At 48.7% G+C, this 19,458-nt stretch overlaps 4 protein-coding genes across 4 annotated transcripts; 1 reads left to right on the top strand and 3 right to left on the bottom strand.

The window, feature by feature from the left end:
- Positions 1-202: 202 nt before the first annotated feature.
- Positions 203-3,057, bottom strand: LOC9633758 (serine/threonine-protein kinase-like protein CCR1). The gene is made up of 2 exons (XM_024664845.1): positions 448-3,057; positions 203-393 (listed from the first exon to the last, which is right to left on the bottom strand). Exons 1-2 carry the CDS (start codon positions 2,548-2,550, stop codon positions 253-255), a joined length of 2,244 nt encoding a protein of 747 aa, XP_024520613.1. The 5' UTR covers positions 2,551-3,057; the 3' UTR covers positions 203-252.
- A 1,039-nt stretch (positions 3,058-4,096) lies between these two features.
- LOC9633757 (aconitate hydratase, cytoplasmic) lies at positions 4,097-8,349 on the bottom strand. The gene is made up of 19 exons (XM_024664764.1): positions 7,933-8,349; positions 7,784-7,867; positions 7,569-7,729; positions 7,419-7,511; positions 7,163-7,348; positions 6,951-7,112; positions 6,748-6,892; positions 6,553-6,695; positions 6,442-6,498; positions 6,308-6,387; positions 6,182-6,257; positions 5,877-6,130; positions 5,704-5,822; positions 5,534-5,655; positions 5,378-5,476; positions 4,852-5,331; positions 4,700-4,798; positions 4,404-4,646; positions 4,097-4,349 (listed from the first exon to the last, which is right to left on the bottom strand). Exons 1-19 carry the CDS (start codon positions 8,240-8,242, stop codon positions 4,278-4,280), a joined length of 2,985 nt encoding a protein of 994 aa, XP_024520532.1. The 5' UTR covers positions 8,243-8,349; the 3' UTR covers positions 4,097-4,277.
- A 107-nt stretch (positions 8,350-8,456) lies between these two features.
- Positions 8,457-12,678, bottom strand: LOC9634427 (6-phosphofructo-2-kinase/fructose-2,6-bisphosphatase). Its single transcript, XM_002990977.2, has 23 exons — positions 11,935-12,678; positions 11,815-11,890; positions 11,614-11,762; positions 11,485-11,547; positions 11,175-11,426; positions 11,013-11,105; positions 10,866-10,964; positions 10,772-10,801; positions 10,669-10,722; positions 10,518-10,571; positions 10,391-10,468; positions 10,244-10,335; positions 10,135-10,192; positions 10,014-10,088; positions 9,915-9,962; positions 9,764-9,861; positions 9,638-9,713; positions 9,526-9,588; positions 9,383-9,474; positions 9,263-9,331; positions 9,148-9,211; positions 9,012-9,077; positions 8,457-8,967 (listed from the first exon to the last, which is right to left on the bottom strand). Exons 1-23 carry the CDS (start codon positions 12,085-12,087, stop codon positions 8,884-8,886), a joined length of 1,986 nt encoding a protein of 661 aa, XP_002991023.2. The 5' UTR covers positions 12,088-12,678; the 3' UTR covers positions 8,457-8,883.
- A 1,291-nt stretch (positions 12,679-13,969) lies between these two features.
- LOC9634426 (spindle assembly checkpoint kinase) lies at positions 13,970-14,917 on the top strand. The gene has a single exon (XM_024664818.1). It carries the CDS (start codon positions 13,970-13,972, stop codon positions 14,915-14,917), a length of 948 nt encoding a protein of 315 aa, XP_024520586.1.
- Positions 14,918-19,458: the final 4,541 nt, after the last annotated feature.

The following is a 19,458-nucleotide window of genomic DNA, read 5'->3' as shown; positions in this document are numbered from 1 at the left end:
ATACGCACTCATCATGCTCACGCGCGGTCGAATCTTTCTTGCATACGATGGAAAGAAATCGATCAAGTGATCCTTATCATATCAGCCAAGAACACACCGACTGACACCACCATGTCAATCTCACCTTCACGTGAACATTGTATTATTATTTTCTCTAGAACAGCCAGAAAATTTTCCTTTTCAGCCGTCCAACAAATCCAAGAAATAAAAAAATGAAAAAATTACTGTCAATACTTTTCTTTTTTCTGGTCTTTACAAAGATCCACTCCCTTGAGCTATTTGCTCCAACCACACCGCAACTTGGCCCATTGGCGGCCGCTCCTCCGCCCTCACCCTCACGCACTTCTCCGCTATCTCCGCCAGCCTCGCCACCGGCTCCACACTCCGGGGCCCCTCCACCGCCCGATCCACCACCTCCGCCCACCGCCCCGTCCTAATCAACGGCCCAGCCCACTCCGCCACCCCTGCCGGCTCAAACTCGCAGTCGTACGCCTTCCTGCCGGACAGCAGCTCCAGCAGCACCACCCCAAAGCCGTACACGTCATCCGCGGCAGTCATCCGCGGCGCGGTGGAATATTCCGGATCGCGGTACCCCGCGTCCGGCGGGGCGACGCGGGCCGACCACTCCGCGTCCAGGAGAATATTCGCAGACTTTACGTCCCTGTGGATGACGTCCTCCTTGTGGAGGAATTCCAGGCCCCTGGCGGCCTGCGCGGCGACGCGAAGCCTCAGTCCCCACCCCAGCGGTGAGAGCCCGCCGTGGAGGTGGTCGCGCAGCGTACCGTGCGGCATAAACTCGTAGATGAGGAGCCGCTCGCCCATCTCCCCGCAGTAGCCCACCAGGTTGACAATGTTGGCGTGGCGGAGCTTGCACAAGATCTCAAGCTCCGCGTCGAAATCCCGGCTGCTGCCGTGAATCCTCTGCGCCGCATTCGCGCGCTTCACCGCCACCAGCTGCCCGTCGCCCAAGACCGCCTTGTACACGAAGCCATAGCTCCCGCGGCCCAGCTCGTTCACCTCCTTGAAGTTGCCCGTGGCGTCCCGGAGCTCGGACAGCCGGTACCGCAAGGCCTCGGGCGGTTTGACGCACGGTATGCCGCCGGAGCCAACCGACTGCAGCTGCATGCCGCCGGAGGTGCCGGTGCCGGTGCCGCCGTTTTGGTGGCCGTAGGCGCCGTCCCCCGATCTCCCGCTGCCGCTGTTCCGCCACCATCTCCCCCTCCGCCGCTGCAAGCAGCACCAAGCCAACAGCCCAATCACCGCCACCACGACGCCGCCAGAGATGGCGGCACCCAGTACCGCCGCTAGGCTTACCGCGCGGTGCCGCCGCTCTTCCACCCCAACAGCGCTGCTCTCGGGCGCCGGCGACAAGTGGCACAGCCCGCGGCACAAGCTCGTCTCGCACAGCGAGCAATCAGTGCACCGCCGGTTGTCATTCGCGCCACAGGGTGCCGACACGAACGATCCATTCGAGCAGTCGCTCGCGCACGGCGCGCACACCTGCTGTGTGCTGCTCGAGCACAACCCCGCGGTAACCACGCCCAGGCTGGACGCGTTAAAGCTAAACTCTCCCGCACTGCACGGCGCGGCGGTACACACTCCGGGGCTCGACAGCTGCAGCGGCGGCGCGAACTCCGTGCCATTCCCCCAGCACACCACGAGCAGGTTATCCTCCCGTACACCGCACGTCACGACGCGCGACGAGGCCAGCGCCAAGAACTCCGTCCGGTCTGGCGCCGCCGACGCATTAAACCCCCGCCCCCAGCACATAACGCCGTGCGTGTCCTGCCGCACGGCACACCCGTGATTCAATCCCAGGCTGAGAACCACGAAAGGTATACCGCGCGGTGCGTCCGTCTGACCAAGCCGGTTGTCCCCCCAGCACCGAATCTCCCTCGATTTCCTCACAATCCCACACGCGTGCTCGCCGCCGGCAGACAGCGACTCAAACTCCACGTCACCAGGCGGAGCCGTGGCGGCAAGGTTGGCATCGCCCCAGCACCGCGCGGTACCGCCATCGCCGGTCTCTATACCGCAGACAAACCTCCGCCCCGCGACCAGGGACCGCAGCGTCACGCCGCGCGGCACGTTAAGGCTGTCGTCCCCGTTCCAGCAGTCCACCAGCGCGTCCTGGGAGCGAGCAGCGCAGACATGGCCGTCGCCAGCGGCGATGGAATCGTAGCTCGTGTTCTGGAACTGCTCGGGGACGATGTTGATCGACGTGAGGTTCTTCCGCCAGCAAAAGGGACGCTGGCTCCCGGCCGCGATCCCACACATAAATCCCATTCCACCCGAGAGACCCAGCATCGCCGGACCCGTCGACGGCCACTCCAAGCTCTCATTCCTCCCCCAGCAAAACACTTGCTGCTCGAACGTCGCCTCGACCGCGCAAAACAATGGATCGTCCTCCCCGTACGAGGCAGCGATAGAACACATACCGCCCAGTCCGAGAACCATCTTCGCCGAGCTCAAGAACTCGAGGAAGAACACGAAGAGAATTGTCCTGCTATAAGTCAGAGATGGTGGTGAGGATTTGCCGCCGAAAGTCATTCCTTTCCAGCCTCTTTCCCTGTGATTCCTGTCCTAGATCTTGCTGCGAATGCCACAGCCAATCTTCCTCCTCCCTGATCCCTGCTACGCGGTTCCTGCTAGAGGGCATTGAGAATTCCCTGCCTGCGATCGATCCACTTACTAGCGGCCAGAAACCCGAGCTACCAGGCGATGATCCTCCTCCTCGGCAGCCAAGAACAGCGGGAGAAAAGCTCATCAATCCTCCTGCCGAGCTGTACATGTGCATGATCCGCCTAAAGAAAGCAACCACAGCTGGAGCGCTGCCATCTTTGCAAGAGCCACCAAAGTTTTCTCCTGCTGGATGATTAGCCGCTTGCCGCAGCCGCTGCTGCTGCTACTGCCGCTGCTAGATCCCGATTGGAGCCATCCTCATTCTTTAGTCGGGTCGGACCGAAATCCTCTGGCAATCATAGGAAGAACCAAGCTATTCGTCCCCCGCGGGGAGAAAGAATAGAAGAGACCCCAAAGAGCTAACTCCACAGCTGGCCTGTGATCCCCACCACCACCACCACCACCTCCACCACTCCGCCACCACCACCACCACCGCCACCATCACCAAATTTTTTCCAAGTACCCGTCACCCGCCCGTCACCTGCCCGTCACCCCAGCAGCAAAGCCCAGCCGTTGGACGGCACAAACGACAAACGGTCCAGGCGCTGCCGCGTGTCGGCTCCCGCTTGGCCACTGCTCTTAACTAAACATCTAGTTCCCTGCCATCCATGTCTCTCGTCCTCCTCCCCCGAGCGAGATAGAAAAGCTCTCTCCTTCTCTCGCGATTCTCCTCCGAATTTACTGGAGTGGTGGTCAATTCGATTCCCCGCTATCCACTGCTGTTGTCACTGCTGTTCCTGACTACTTCCACACTGTTTGCGTAGACCATCCATGACTCTTGAGTTCGTCCTTGCCGAGCTTTCTTCCTGCTTTTCTGCTAAAGTTCTCGTTTTCCCCCCCGGGGAGTAAAGATCGTCGATGGGCGGAGAAAAGTGGAGTAGCAGTCCAACCAGCCGGCCAGCCAGCACCACCAGCCCAATTTGCACTGCCTGTCCCTGACCGACTGTTCTTCTCTAAACTTCCAGGACATCTTGACGAGCTATTCCCAGGTCGTGTACTTTGGGCCGGCCACCTTTGCCGAAAACAATCCACTCCGCCCCTCTTTATGCTCCATACTCGTCGACTGTTTTTGCTTCCTCCCAACGTGCAAACCTCTGCCGGTTTCTCGTATTCAATGTCTCTTTGCCTTTGAAATCCAAGCGACCTGACACAGCGATTTTAGTACCAGCCTTGCAAACGATATAAAATGTAATGCGAAGAGGATGGGCCTGTTTAAAGCTCGAAATTTTGAAAAGGAAAAGGGTTCTTACCTTGACTTAAAACATGGCACATGGTTGGATGCGTGGCACTGAAAAGTAATCAGCATCGTCGGGACCTGACAATAACAGTTCACTGGATTGAAGCTGCAAAACATTGCATCTGTTACAACACAAAAACTATGGCAGGGATTGAAACCTCTGAGACAAAAACTGGATATCTGGACACATTCACCTTTATTTCGTAAGAGTAAAAAAATTCGGCTGACTTCCAGAAAAACCTCTCGGTTTTATTCAGCACAGAGAAATACCTGGCTGGCGATCAATCGAAAAAGAAAACCAAAATAGTGTACATCCTGTGCCCCGTCACCCGCTCCCAAAGGACAAAAAAAGAACATTTTACTTGGACTGAAGTAGTTGTCTAATCACGTAATGTAGAATGCCTCCATTCTCAAAATACGTCAATTCCACCTGCAATGAGAAGCGTTACCAAGAGAATCTCGAGCAAGAAATTGAAAAACGAACCTGTGTGTCAAACCGCAAAGTGCAGGTGAAACTTTTGCCTTTATCAGTCTTCACAACAACGTCTTGCCCCGGCTTGATGTCCTTGATGTCCGAAGGAATATCGATGGTGAACCTCTCATACCCTGTCAATCCCAGCGATTCTGCGTCCTCGCCACTCTTGAAACACAACGGGATGATGCCCATTCCCACCAAGTTGCTCCGATGAATACGCTCAAAACTCTTCGCAATTACTGCTTTCACACCCTGAAAGGAAAGGAACATTTGAAGGCAACAATAAAAACGCAACATTTTTTTACCTGCAAATACGGCCCTTTGGCAGCCCAATCCCTGGAGCTTCCACTTCCATATTCTGCACCAGCAAGTATGATGGTATCATGCCCCTCGTCTTGGTATTTCTGAAAAATAAAAATATAAAATAAAACTCAAAAAATTGCAAAATCAAATATACCTTGGCAGCGTCAAAGACAGAAAGCTTTTCTCCAGAAGGTATATGAATTGTCTTGGGGCCAACCTCGCCTTTGAGAAACTTGTTGACAATCCGGATGTTGGCAAATGTTCCTCTTGCCATGATCTCGTCGTTACCCCGACGGCTTCCATAAGAGTTGAAGTCCTTTTTCTCAACTCCACGTTCCATCAAGTACCTGGCAGCTGGACTGTCTTTGTTGATGTTTCCCGCAGGAGATATATGATCAGTCGTGATGCTGTCCCCAAAGTTTAGAATACAATACGCATCTTTTACGCCGTGGACACCAGGAGGGCTCTCCGTCATCGATTTAAAAAACGGGGGGTCATGCACGTAAGTAGATTCTGGATCCCACGCATATAAAGCACCAGAAGGAGCGGAAAGATTGTTCCACATTTTGTTTTCCTTCGTGATGGTCTTATATGTTGATCGGAACATGTCCGGAACCACGGCTTTTTCGACTACCTGGAGAGCGCATGTTAAAACAAAGAAAGCACGAGCTAGTCAATACCTTTGCCACTTCTTCGGACGAAGGCCAAATATCCCTCAAGAAAACCTCTTTTCCTGATTTTCCAACTCCAATCGGTTCCGTATCGAAGTCGATATCAACCTATAAGCGAATTTCTGTCAGAATCCCCAGCACGAGATGCACAGCGAAGGATCTTACCGTTCCAGCTAAGGCATATGCGACTACCAAAGGAGGTGATGCCAAGTAATTGGCTCGAGTCAAAGGATGGATACGACCCTCGAAGTTACGGTTTCCAGAAAGCACGGCAGCCGCGATCATATCTGAAATTAAGAAGTGAGAAAAATAATTCCAGACAAAGAATTACTCACCATTGTCAGCAATCGCAGACGCTACATCTTCGTGAATTTCTCCAGAATTACCAATGCACGTTGTGCAGCCATAACCAACCAAACTAAAACCTTGCTTGTCAAGATACTCTGTCAAGCCACTGAAAACACGAAGGATGTCAGACAAAGAGTAATATACATGTCACTTAGTTTACCTCTGCTTAAGATACTTTGTAACTACCCCGGACCCTGGAGCCAGACTCGTCTTTATCCAAGGCTTTACTTGAAGGCCAAGTTCTGTTGCTTTTTTCGCAACAAGTCCGGCCCCAAGCATCACACTGGGATTCGACGTATTCGTACAGCTTGTAATGGCGGCAATAACAACATCGCCATGTCTGAGCTCAGCTGGTTTTCCTTCAAACTTGAACTTTGCAATTGCCGACTGCTCATCTTTAGGCACGCCAAAGCCCTACAAATAGTAGCATGTCAGATAAAAGAAAATGAATTATCGGTTTCTTACCTTGAACCCGACCTTGCTATCCAAACAATTATGCCAATCTTCTTTCATATCTTTTAAGTTTACCCGATCGTGTGGACTGAACGGTTCAACATGAGAATCTTAGCAAGTATGAAGAACCTCCCTTACCGTTTCGGACCAGACACGCAGGGCTGTACTGAATCCAGATCCAACTCCAAATACGAAGAATAAACCTTCTCGGTTTCAGGCTGCAACAACCAAGATACATAAGAAACATGTGTAAAGCTCATATACATGCATACCTCATTGTAATCGATGAACATTTTGTTTGCTCGCAAGTAGGATTCAATCATCTCGACCTGGGCACAAACAGCATTCAGAATACGTTTGTAGAGGCCGAAAGAAACAAGTACCTTCTTCTCTTCACGACCGGTCATCCGCAAATACTGCAAAGACACGTGATCCACAGGGAAAAAGCCCATGGTGGCACCATACTCAGGAGACATATTTGCAATAGTCGCCCGATCAGCCAAGGACAGCTCTTGCATACCCTTGCCTATAAAAAGCGTGAGTAGAATACTCCAGCGAGTGCAAAACAGAAACCTTACCATAAAACTCGACAAATTTTCCAACAACACCATGTTTCCTCAGCATCTGAGTGCACGTCAGCACCAAATCGGTAGCAGTAACTCCAGTTCGAAGTTTGCCGCTTAACTTGAAGCCAACAACCTCAGGCAAAACCATACTCATTGGCTGCAAACATGTACTCTTTGATAAACACTAAAGTAGAATCAAATCTAATTATACTGACCTGACCAAGCATCGCTGCCTCAGCTTCAATACCTCCAACACCCCATCCGGCAACACCAAGCCCGTCTATCATCGTCGTGTGTGAGTCAGTCCCAACTAGACTATCCGGGTATAAAAATCCATCATTAGAAAAAACCACACGAGCTAGGTACTCGAGATTAACCTGCAACCAATAATGTCTCAGAAGCAAAACTAAAATATTCAAAACAGTACCTGGTGCACAATACCCGACCCAGGCGGCACAACCAGCATGTTTTTGAAAGCTGTAGCACCCCATTTTAGAAATCCAAATCGCTCCTTGTTACGGTCGAATTCATGTTTCATGTTGGCTTCAAGAGCATTCGCAGCCCTCGCTACATCAACTTGAACTGAATGATCTATGACCAGATCAACAGGAATCTGAAGAAAATAAACGGAAAGAAGTTTGAGTCAAGAACATAAACTAAGTTAAGCTGATCACGTAGCTTACCATGGGATTAATTACGTTGGGATCCCCACCGAGCCTCTTCATCGCATCACGCATTGCAGCCAAGTCAACAACAGCAGGAACTCCAGTAAAATCCTGGAAAAGAGACAGTTAAGCTAAGAAATTACGAAAGTATCTAAACTGGTGGGCTACCTGCAAGATGACTCGTGCGGGCTTGAAAGCGATCTCCACTTGCTGGGGAGCTGTGTTCTCCCAGTCTATGATTTTCTCCACATCTTCCTTTGTGACTTGAAAGTTGTCACAGTTCCTGATGCACGACTCCAGTAGAATCTTGATGGAATACGGCAGCTTATCTGAAAAGCCAAAGAATTTCAGTGGCCAAACCACGCACAAACAATGGGACTTACCAACGCGAGGATCGTTCAAAGCTGGCAGGCTGTAGTACTTTCCATGGCCCTCCAAAGGCTTTACCAGATTCTTGTAGGGGTTAGCTGCAAAAAACGAATCCAAGGAGAAATATTTCAGCTCTTGCGAATGCATCGCAGCGAAATCAGACCTGACGAGGAGTAGTCCCTGGAACTCCTGCGCTGTCCAGGCGCCGTCAAAACCCCGGCCTGCGCGACGGCACATTGACCTCCTCCGATCCTAGCGCCCCTCCTGTACCAGGCGGGGGCTCCAAACGGCAGATCGGCAGCGGCCACAGAGGAGGAAGAAAAGTACTTCGATCTAGCAGGCCCGGCACCGGACCTAGCCGACGACGAGCAAGCGGAGAAATTCCTGGATCCGGGATTCTCCAAATACACCGCGCGCGCCCGCAATGCCAATCGCGCCAGGCGCGGCAACTTGAGCGACGATGACACAGACATCGGGGAAGAGCCTATCGATTCTCACCAGCGCCGCCGCCTCCTCTCTCCTCAAGCGATCATCAGAATGAGAAAAGCTTCGATAGGAGATTTTCAATTCTAGGGTTCCTTCTTTTCCCTTAGAACCAACACGGGTGGAGCCGTGGCCGTCGGATGGAATGGCCATCGCCCCCGCGCGCCGTCGGATCAACACGTGTGGGCGGAACGAGCACGGATAGCGACAAAAGGGAGGCCTTTCCTGATGGCGGCATTTTCATTTGCACTAATATAAGCTAAATTAGCTTGCTTCGTTGTCCCCTTCTAACACTGCCAAAACAGCAAGACACTTGCCCCAGTGACAGCACCTTCGTTAGATTTGCGGCAATTCTTTGGTCCGATCAATCCATCAATCAAGGGGCGCCCAGATCGCGATCGATTGATCCCAATTCGCGATCGAATGCGCCCAATTTGACGATTTCAAGGCGTGCATTTGCATCCGCGCACCGAATTCCACGAATTTCGCTACCGGAGCTGCGAATTCCCCGATTCCCTGCTCGTCTATAGCGCCCTAATCGCATATGCCCAAATGGGGACATGTCACGATACCCGTACGTAACTCCCCCATTTTCCCGCTTCCGTACGAAATGTCTTTTATAATGAGGTTATCAATTATCCTCCATTAGCTTGTATCGTTTCTCTTGGATCCCAGTGACTCCCATTTGGATCTCAATGACAGTGTGGAGTGGTACCTGTAGTCGGCTAAACGCGAGAAATCAAGATCGTAAAGCATTACCTCGATGTGTGGGATTTCTTTCAGTGGTTTGTCCGCAAAGTAGGCATACAAGGAGCGAAGAACAGCCTGATGATAAACGCTAGTTAAAATCGTAGCACGAAACGAGACGAGACGATTGAGAAGAAGCAAAGCAAACCTGATGAGCAATGACTACAACCGGAGCCCTCTGGCGCTCCAACTCTATGATGACTGGCTCAAGCCTGTATGACAGAAACACTGAGAATTCAAAGGCGATAAAACTCTGTGCTTACCTCTGTATTACATCCAGATAGGATTCACCGCGAGGATATCTGTAGCGCAACTTGTCCAGCTTACGCGCTCTGAAAATGAGGTATTAGGCCAAACTCAAGAAAGAAAAGGCCAGTCCTTACAAGTACTCGTCTGGCATTTTCTTCCCGATTTCTTCGTAAGTCATGCCGTCACAGATTCCAGCGTTGATTTCGTCCAATGCCCGCCATTGCACCTAAGCAAGAGTTTCTATGACCATTTTCTACTATGCACATTTTTCCTGTACCTTTGGAAATCGTACAATGTGGTGGGCAGTAAGACTTGTTCTTTGAAGGGTGCTAGTCCAAATCTACAATTGACAAGTGAATCCATGGAAGTAGTTTAGCGAATAAACTTACAGATGCTGTAACTTCTGATTTAAGTTGCTTGCCGATGAAACTAGCCAGCTGAATGGCATACTGCTCTCCAGCGTCACTGCCATGTACAACGCTTTCAGATCAAAAAGGTATTAAAAAGTTTACAACCTTAAAGGTGGATCGCCTCCAATCTGCCCTGTCAAATTGTACATACTTTCACCATGTCGTGTTAGAAAGATTGGACGAGGGGTAATGTGAGTGTTGACCTGGAAGACAAAGCAACAGAGCTAAACACGTCAACAAAATCGGAACTTCTTACCAGAAAGAAAACGATGCGTCCAGGCAAATATCCACTGATAGCATTTATCTGGCAAATAAATTTAGATAACTAGCGAAGCCTCAAAACGGGTTACCATACTTGTATTTGACCACCTTGCCCTGTAACAGTATCGATCATCTTGATGTAAGACCCCTCGTCCACGGTTTCATATACCTGAGAGACAGAGTGAGTGTCTGTGAGAAAATAAATTGTACATTACTTTCTCATAGTTTTCAAGGCGAGCTTTGAAATCTTTGAGTGCCACATTATAATCTGTTCTGTTTTATAGAAACTTAATCCAAAATGACAGAGTGACTTTAAGCGCTTACTGGTCAGCGTAATCCGGACTTTGCTGGATTTTGAGATTGATGTTGCGATCGATTATACTCTGGTCTTTACAGATTGTTTCTAAGAAAATCACCTTCAATGTATATAATATAGCCAGATTTCAGCTCAAGAAATTTAAAAGGTGTTACCTTGCATTTGTCTTCTGCTAGTTTTAAAATCAAGTTCCTTCGTTCTTTCGTGCTATTCGTGGCATCAAAGACACCAATCTGCGTAAATCAGAATTAAAGCTACATCAAACCAGAAATGACATCACACCTGACCACCAGCGTCCATCCAGGAGAACATGTCCTCCATTGCAAGAATCGCGACCTACAAAATAAAAGATAGTCATTTGGCACAAGCCGGACACAAGCAAAGAAAGAAGAAAGAAACGAATACGAAATAAAAAGAAAAGGAAAAAACTCACTTCGTTTCGCGCATCAACACCTTCCTGATTGTCGCCACGAAAGAAGTCTGCAGCCTACAGTCACACATTGTTACATTTTTGTCAACCATGCTTTCACATCTACCTGAGTGCAGCCGTGTTTTAAACGCCTGTACTGGTAAGAAAAATCACACCAAAAACCTGAGAGCCCTTCAAGACAAACAAAGTGACTGACTGACTTTTCCAACGTTGAAGTGTTTAGTGTCATGACCAAGCCAACGAAGATATCTGGTTAGCTTGACAGCAGTGAAAGTTTTCCCCCTTGCTGGTAAGCCCACCTGTAGAACCCGATTCAAAGATAAGAGTTAAGAATGACGACAATCTACCAGCACAATAGCGAGTTGGCGCCGTTCTTTTGGAAGCAGCATTCTTTCAGAGACCGCTGCAGCTGCCACAGCTCCAGTGGCCTCCGGCATATCCTGAAGAGAGAAAGGAGGAGGAAACGAGTTTCCAATCATCAAGACAACCAGCAATTTATGAATGCTCACCTCTCGCTTGTCATTCAGCCCCAAATCGCCGTCCAACATACTAATATCACTGGAAATCCGGAGGAGCTTTGGAGAGTTACCGACGCTCCTGTTCACAAAGAGACCCTGGTGATCCTCATAACGAGGAGTTGAAGGATCCGTGCCGATAGAACGGGATGACATTCTTGCTTCTGGCGACTTTGGCGTTGTCCCCATTCCAGAAACAGTAGACTCCACTGCCACAGGGTCTTCAGAGCCTAAAAGCACCAAGTCCTTAACAAGAATATAGTTAAGTGGTAAAGAAATATTCCAGTTTGTGAAAACAACACACCTTAATTGATACGGACCTGGGTCGTGCCAAGGCATTCTCCTTTGAAACCAATACGCCATTTTCCTGAGATTCGCAAGAAGCTCGCAATAATAATCACACGCTGTTGAAAGAAGCACATAAAAACCTTACCTCTTGTTTGGATATGGTCACTGCAAACTTAAAGCTGTGAATGAAAACTTCGGAGATTTCTCTATCATCGAGAGAGAAAATGTGATTCCCAAATTCATCGCCATTGGAGATTCCAGTGCCGTCTAGAGAGAATCTGAAACGTACTTTTCCTGTAAAGCGCTATAAGCTAGCATGTAGCTAAAAGTGCTATGGCAGTGGTACCTGAATCAACGGGAAAAGCTTTCGTGAGCTCCCAAGTATCCGAACCTATACGCTTCAAATCCATCTGTGACGAGCACTAGAAGAGAAAATTATAAAAAGAATAGAGAATAAAGAACTTACCGCGTTCTGGAATGATCGATCCGCTGCCGCGACGTAGACACGAGGAGAAACATCGCTGGGAAGCTCCCGATGATCAATCTTTCGCAATTTCAGCACAATGCCGGCTCCGGCGCTGGGACTTCGCAATGCGCCAGGGCTGGCGCCATCATCCATTGCCCTGATCGTCGCTGCTACAACATCATCCCTCGGCAGCCCATCCCAAACCCTGAGCGATGACGCGAAGCCAAGAACAAAGAAAAGAAATCCCTATCTATCGCTGCACTTCCTCTTTGTCAAGGACCTTCGAATATGCTTCGCAAGCCAGGACACGTAGTCTACGGCCACGTGTCATCGCGCTGTTCGATGTAGCGGTTCTAAAATGGGCGTAAGCCCGGGCGAGGCTTACTGGAGTCCACACTAGGTCAAAGCCCTTACTGTGCTCAGATCTTGATCGCCCTTGCTCGTCACGCCGTTCCCAAGCCAATCCCCCCTTCAGCCCTAGCTCCCGCCATGTCCTTTATCGCTGCCCTGCTGCATCCCAAGAAGTCCCCTGCTGATCCGCCCCCTGATCCTCTGTAACAAACCCCTCCCCGCCACGTCAAATCTCCTTTCCGAGTCATCCCTCCACGTGTTCTGCCTCACTTTGTTATACGGGCTTGTTATTGGCCGCTACATCGATCAGCAATGGTAGAATGACGCCGGCAGCATCTTCTGCAATAGATTCTTCTCGCTGAGGCGCTATGAGCGCTATGAAAAAAGGTCACAGCATGAAAAGGCAAGATATATTTAATTTTGCAAGCAGCTTGTGCTGAGTTGGAAGTAAAGGTGTAATGTTCATGTCCGCCACCTCCACCACAATTTATAGCACTCCTTTCCAACACTGGATTTCCATGCACAAGACTTCCTGGGGAACCCTGTAACGGCTGCGGAAGTTGCAAAATACCTTAAGGCCATGCCGTCAACCTGGCGTTTAGATAGATGGTAAAACATAGTAATGGCGCTGCAGTGACTTTAAAAATATTTAAAAACAATAATCAAAATTAAAAGATTTCATTCAATACTATATTTATAATATAGTTAATTCTACAGCTTCAAAACAATATTGATGTTAGGGCTGGAGCCTTGGGGTGAAAAATCTATATTAAGGGTTTGAGTAAAATGAAATCCATAAAGGTTTTCTTAGGGCATGGCGGAGATGGAAGGCGTCGAGTCATTTTTGAAGGCGCTGTGGGATTTGCCGCTCACTGCCGAGGAGAAGGCGCGGATCCATTTAGAGTTTATGGAAATGCCTGTGCATCTGGTAGCTAGGAACTTCATTCCTCCAACTCCACAGGACAAAGCGGCCACACTTCGCTCCTTCCTCAAAAAACTTGAAGGTAAGGAACGGGTTCCGAGCAATACATTTGTCACTAGTGCTAAAGATCTTTTTTTCAGGTAAGGAACGGGTTCCGAGCAATACATATGTCACTAGTGCTAAGGATCCTACCAGTAAGAGACAGAGGGTAATCAGCAGGTATAAACCGGTTTGTGTGGAGCCGGCGACAATGCTAGGCCAGGCCGACCGGATTTTAGTTGCCCTTCGGTGGCTGTACTTGCTAGTCGAAGTGCAGCTCACTCATTTACGGACGGCTAGACTTCGGAAGATGAAGGTGGCGGAAGCGGATTACTACCCTGCGATTCTGTGCTTCCTGGAAGCGGCATCTTTTGGGCAGGAGGGTTTGCACTTTGGAGGAGAGGGACAGGGAAAGGTAAAGAAGTCGGATCTTCAGGGTTTCGTGAGCTCCAAGATGAAGGCTCCAACCGAAGTGAAGACTTCAGTCAAGCACGCAAAGGACAGTGACCCGACAGGAGTTGAGTCGAATGCACTCTTGATTGGGCAAGAAGCTGAATACTTGGAATCAACGGAGGGAGATGAGCCCGTGGCTATGGGCTGCCTTTTCTGCCGCATGGACAGGTTCTGGGTGGTGAAATATTTGCGACAAGACGGAAGTGTGGAGGTGAGTCCTGAGTTCCCACGAGCGCAGAAGCCAATGAAACTCCGCAGCAGTTGGCCCTGATGAATCCCGCCTTCATACTGATGAAGCTGAGGGATTTGGACGACAGCGAGAGCAGGCTGGGGAGTGTTAGGCTCTGCGATATCCTTCCTGGCATGCCGTCAGCGGGATTCTCGACGTTGGTTGCATACATGGAGCAGCTGCGGGAGATACATGGTCTACGGGTTTCAGTTGTTCGTTTTCGTGGAGCACACAACGACGATATCAGCATCTCAGACCTGAACATCGTCGCTTATGGCCGCAAGTCGCTTGTCATGCTCAGGAGATCGCGCTCAACGGTGTTGAAGATATGTTTGCCTGCAGATGCTGGCACCGAGAGAGAGATACATTCAGCATCGGATTATCATCCTAATCTGCGGCAACTACTGAACTGGGGGACTGTGGACGTCGGGAACAGGGAGGGTGTTTTCCAGTTTTTGGAGTTGGACGGATTTGGGGAGCCTTTCAGAGCGAAGCATGTAAGTGATTTAGCTTCAACTGAGATGATGTGGAACCAGGCATTCGAAGGTCTGAGGCATCTTCACCGCAAAAGCATCCTGCATCGAGACGTGAAGCCAGACAACATGCTGGTGTTTAAAGGGAATGTATTGAAGATCAATGACTACGACATCTCCTGTTTCAAAACTGATCGTCAGGAATTGAGGAGAAAGGTTGGCACTCGCGGCTATCACTCGCCATCCAGCTCGATGCAGCCTTACAAAGAAGAAGACGACATCCTATCCCTTGCTCTGGCGTTCTATTCTGCAAAGCTCGGCATCAAAAAGTCTTCAAGGACGGGGCGCTTGCAGATCTTACGATGCTGTTTGGATCCGCACCTGTTCCCTGCTTGCATGAGGATGGCAGTTGAGGATGCTCTGCGGAAACTCGGCCTCGATCAAGAACAGAATGATGAAGACAACGAAGACGAAGAAAATGAAGACGAAGATGAAGATGATGACGAGGAAGGTTAAGCAGAGTTGTCGGGCACAGAAGTGGAAGCTTTTTGTACTTATCTTTCTTATCTTTTTTTTGTCTTGTACACAAGTAGAAAGCGGTTTAAAGGTAATTATGAAGTTATCAAAGGTGGAGGTTTTAATATTAAAAGCGCGATGAATGCAGAAACAGACAGAAAACTCACAGGAATTTAAAATTACAAACCTATGAAATTGATGTGATGTTGCGAAGATCCTCGATAATGAGGACACTTCATTCCCAAAAGCCGTGCCTCTTCTTCAATGAGAGCTGGCTGAATCTTCCTTCCTCTACTTCTGCACACCTCTTGCTCATAGCCTGGCCAATCGATATCCACCTCGGAAGACACGAGGCGCTGGAAGTGCTGTTGTGGCCGATCGATATCCACCTTAGAGTCACGTTCGGAAGATTTATGAGCGCTGGAAGTGCGCATAGCAACAGCGGACTAGGCTTTTTGGTTATCAAATGGAGGTCTCGTGCCGCACCCGGCACCTCAGTTCCATTTCCGGGACTCGAACCAGGGTCTTCCGGCTGAGCCAAATATCTTGACCGACTAAATTGGTCTAGATATGATTAAGAGGAAAGCTTAAGGGGTCCGGGCTTTAAGAATGGCCTCCATCGAAGGGTCCTGCTTCTGCCGATCCGAGAGGCGAGCCGAATGTGGGGGATTCTGAAGCGAGAACCGGAGCAAGCTGCCCAGAGATTTTAACGTGTTGAGAGGCACACTTAGTCGAGAGGCGAGGAGCAGCTCTCTCTCTCAACGGCTACAGGGCTTTCGTTTCCCAAGGGTCTTGAGGTAGCAATTCCAAATCCTTCGCTGCGGCTTATAGGAGTTCCGTATGTGCATGGCTTCGAAATGACGCTTGGTCACCAGGCTCGTGAGCTGGATGAACTGGACGATAGGTCTCTCCGACTTGAAGGAAACAGGTTGGTCTTTTCTTACTTCTTTGGATTCTAATTGAGTGGTGAAAGTTCAGATTGTTTTATGAGGGCAGCTACCTTCTGGCATGCCAGAAATACAGCCTGTGCATGCAAGGGCTTTAATCACGAGTGGAGGAGTTTTTCCTGGCTGCATCTAACAGGGACGTCACCTTTCGTTCAAGAATGATTCTTGAGGCTGGAAAGGTATGAGGAAGCACTCGCAGATTGCAATGTGGTGCTGGAGGCAAATCCGCTACATGAAAAGTTTCTCTTCAGAAAAGCGGCCACTCTCAGTGCATTTGGCGTACATCGTGAAGCTTTCCGCTGTCTGGAGCAGGCTCTTCTGCATGCAACTGCTTCATCAAGGCCGAGTATAGCGAGATGTTCGAAGTTCCTGGAGCAGTCAGACAAGGGTGTTTACGACTTGGAGGACTACATATGGAACAACTGCAAGTTCGAAATGGCTCCAGAGTCTAGCGATTATGTTAGACATGTCAAGATCAGACTTACACCAGATGGCTGTGGATGGAGTTTATACCTCACTAAAGATGTTGAAGTTAGGGAATTACTTATTTAATTTGCTTCAATTGAGCTCAACCCAAGGGGTAGGATGTTAAGAGAGTTAAGTTCTCAAGAGAGCTGCAAATGACTGTCAATCCAATTGCAAAAGTGTTTAACCTTGACAGGAAGGTGGACAACTGCCAACTAAATTCCAATCTATTTGTGGAACTTGTTCGTGCTGCAAGTGCATCTTCAAGGGTAGTCAAGCAGCTGAATGCCCTGGCCTTTAATCGTAGAGGGCTCTTTTGTTCGACTTTTCTAGGCTATCATTCTGCTTTTCAACCCCGCTCCAGCGGCCGGAGATGATATACAACACATGATACCTCGAGTAAAATTTACGCATGGAATTTAGAACGTTTGAAGGCGAAAGTTTTAATGCTCTGTTAAGCCAAGCAAAATGAAGGAATAGATTTGCGAGAGAAAATGAAGGCATTTCATGAAAACGACATGGTTGGCCCACAAATATTATGCAAAAGGAAGCAGCACCACAATTAGAATCAATGGGGGAAGGGGAAGAGGAAAGAATAAATTAGATCCACTAGTGGTAGTGGAGGAGAGAACCTTTGGTCGATGACGAGTAGACTCCTTTAAACTATATAGAACTTCCAAGAGCCATGACAGCTGATACAACTGTTCCGATTTACAGATTAAAGAATTGGAGCACACACGAAGCATTTTGTAGAGAAACACAAAGTTACAAAATGGAAGATTGTCCCTTGAGCAAGCGGCACCTTTCAAGCGGGAGAGGCTTTTTCCAGTACTTGTATTGGATTGCATAGATTTGTATGTTTTTAAGTTGCGAGCGCACACGATTTTGTTCTTCGGCTTGCTGTAACTACAGGAATCTCTATCGTACAATCTTTATTCTCTGTTGTTCTACTGCTGTTCATTGTTCTTGGTGATGCAGAACAGATTGTTCGATTCAATCGATTTTGAAACTAGACATATAAGTCATGCCAGTTATAAGTGGGGACGATGTGAGCTCAGGGCAGGCTGTTATTCTCTCTGTACTTCTCTCCATCCCTCTCGTTCCATTCCCTGCTTGCTTGGCTACCTATTCCTTCTGATTCAGGGAGTTCTTCCTCCCTAGTTGTCTCGTTTATTCAATACAATGGACCTGATAGAGATCGGGGTCCTTGGACACAAGGCCGTGACATACGCAGCAACAAACATCATCAAAACAAGACAAGCCAGTTGCAAGTTATCTTTGCAACCACGATGCACTATCACTTTTGGAGCATTTTCCCTCTTTGGACACGGGCATTTGCCTAGCTACAGTCACCAGGCCATGTTGGTGACGCAGACTGGCTGACATCACTCTTTTTGGCCTGTGGATATATTGTCATGGCATTTTAGAAGGAGTTAACCTGCATTCCTTATAGCCACTGTTTTGGATAGAGGTATAATTAGGCCAAACCTGTTGGTATCTTTCCTTTGGTATGATCCTCCTCTTTGGTAATGTCAGCCCAAATACATTGTTAAAACTTTGCAAGAAAATTCATTTGGTCTTAAACCAAATCCACCATCAGCCATCTTTCTGCATTTAACTCCTCAAGAAAATGTTAATAGTATTAGGTTAAAGATTAGCAAAAAAAACTCACATTCTAGATGCAAAAATCATCATACAATACCTTTGATACCATAAACTTATCATGTGGCATGGAATATTCAACACATCAACTTAGTGATCTTCCTTGATCTCGACACAGCCCAGTTGCTCTCTGCTTACTAGTGGCAACCTCACAATGCAAACAAGCACATACCCAGCCTCACACTACACTGTTGATACCGACACAAAATCTCTGAACATACTCCAATCCACAATGGGGTTTATGTTTTTAGGCGTGTTTAGCAAGATTCTCAGACCTCAGAAGCCCTAATCTACATCACTGAAGGTGCAACCCAAGTATACCTCCAATTGCCATGCTTACTCCAGTTTGCAACATTGTTATCCACGCATCTGGTCTATCAATTTCTGGTCTGTGCCTCCTGGAAGAAGTGGAACCGTTGATGAGCCCTGGAACCAGTCAGCTGGCGAGCTGGCCCTGTCCATCGATACTTGAACACATCCTTCTCTCCTGGCATTCCTGGAGTTGATCTTGCCACTCTAAACTTCAAGTCCAGTCCTTTTGTCCTTTTCTTTCTTGATCGGTCTTTCTGCCATGCAAGCGCACCTCCAGTTGATCTTGGCGATCCAAGATCTGCTCCTGCTGCGAACCGAGCTGCCAGAGAGACTGATCAAGTGCTAGCAAATATTGTTGCATGGCCAAATACTACTCATTTCCATGCTTCTGATCCGTCAGATACTGCTGCATGAATGCTTGCAGCACATTCTTCAGCCCCTCCAATGAGGATGCCACGTCAATATCTGGTTCCAACGTCACATTGGCCACCTTGTGCATGGCGAGAAGCCCTAGCCATTTCTGCCGTGACCCCAATCATGGAACCCTGGCTGCTCCTGAGTGGAGACGGAGACAGCCTCTCAATCGGACAGCTCTCTTCCCGCTTCCTCATCCTCACAGATTAACATGAACGCCCAGAGGATTGGCGCTCTGATACTACTGTAAAGACCCAGGATCTAACTATTCTACCGTGGTGCCAAGTTTGGAATGAAGCACCATGCTCTATAATTGCTCTCACCTTGCTGAACAAAATGATTATAGGGAAAGGGAATTTCGAGAGTCGAACTCAATACTCCTATCATAAGATTTGAGAATGAAGCAATTTGATGAATCTTTTGTTGGTGGTTGCAGACTTTCATGGGGGCTTGGATGGATTTTAGCACGACACGAAACTGGACTGTCTGCTGCTATTTCCCCTAGCCGATATTGCACCGATGAATCCAGCAAACAACAGCAATGAGGAACTGATGATCAACAAAAGAAAAACCGCACGGAACTCATCCATTTCGCGAAGAATCATATAACAATCGCTCTCGGGCAGGAAACAAAACAGGGCCATTGGACTTCCTCCTTTTGTTTCTCAATTGTTCATTCAGGCTCACCCTGGAAACTCGGTGTGTTTACAAATCAAACGATCAAACTATATTAGTCTAATA

This window comes from Selaginella moellendorffii, unplaced genomic scaffold (assembly GCF_000143415.4).
Source record: "Selaginella moellendorffii unplaced genomic scaffold, v1.0 SELMOscaffold_114, whole genome shotgun sequence".
Classification (NCBI taxonomy): domain Eukaryota; kingdom Viridiplantae; phylum Streptophyta; class Lycopodiopsida; order Selaginellales; family Selaginellaceae; genus Selaginella; species Selaginella moellendorffii.
This window is presented reverse-complemented; position numbering and strand designations above follow the sequence as displayed.

What these genes read in the sequence shown, in the direction of transcription:
- LOC9633758 (XM_024664845.1), bottom strand. Translation starts at nt 2,550, where the DNA reads ATGACTTTCGGCGGCAAATCCTCACCACCATCTCTGACTTATAGCAGG. An exon ending in CAGGGGTGGCGGAGTGGGCT is followed by an intron (nt 394 to 447) that starts GGGCCGTTGATT and finishes CGGGCGGTGGAG; the next exon opens with GGGCCCCGGAGTGTGGAGCC.
- LOC9633757 (XM_024664764.1), bottom strand. Translation starts at nt 8,242, where the DNA reads ATGTCTGTGTCATCGTCGCTCAAGTTGCCGCGCCTGGCGCGATTGGCA. An exon ending in CCAACGTAATTAATCCCATG is followed by an intron (nt 7,349 to 7,418) that starts GTAAGCTACGTG and finishes TATTTTCTTCAG; the next exon opens with ATTCCTGTTGATCTGGTCAT. An exon ending in GTCTGCGATTGCTGACAATG is followed by an intron (nt 5,656 to 5,703) that starts GTGAGTAATTCT and finishes TCTTAATTTCAG; the next exon opens with ATATGATCGCGGCTGCCGTG.
- LOC9634427 (XM_002990977.2), bottom strand. Translation starts at nt 12,087, where the DNA reads ATGGATGATGGCGCCAGCCCTGGCGCATTGCGAAGTCCCAGCGCCGGA. An exon ending in GGCTGAATGACAAGCGAGAG is followed by an intron (nt 11,106 to 11,174) that starts GTGAGCATTCAT and finishes TTCTCTCTTCAG; the next exon opens with GATATGCCGGAGGCCACTGG. An exon ending in GCCAACTCGCTATTGTGCTG is followed by an intron (nt 10,965 to 11,012) that starts GTAGATTGTCGT and finishes CGGGTTCTACAG; the next exon opens with GTGGGCTTACCAGCAAGGGG.
- LOC9634426 (XM_024664818.1), top strand. Translation starts at nt 13,970, where the DNA reads ATGAATCCCGCCTTCATACTGATGAAGCTGAGGGATTTGGACGACAGC.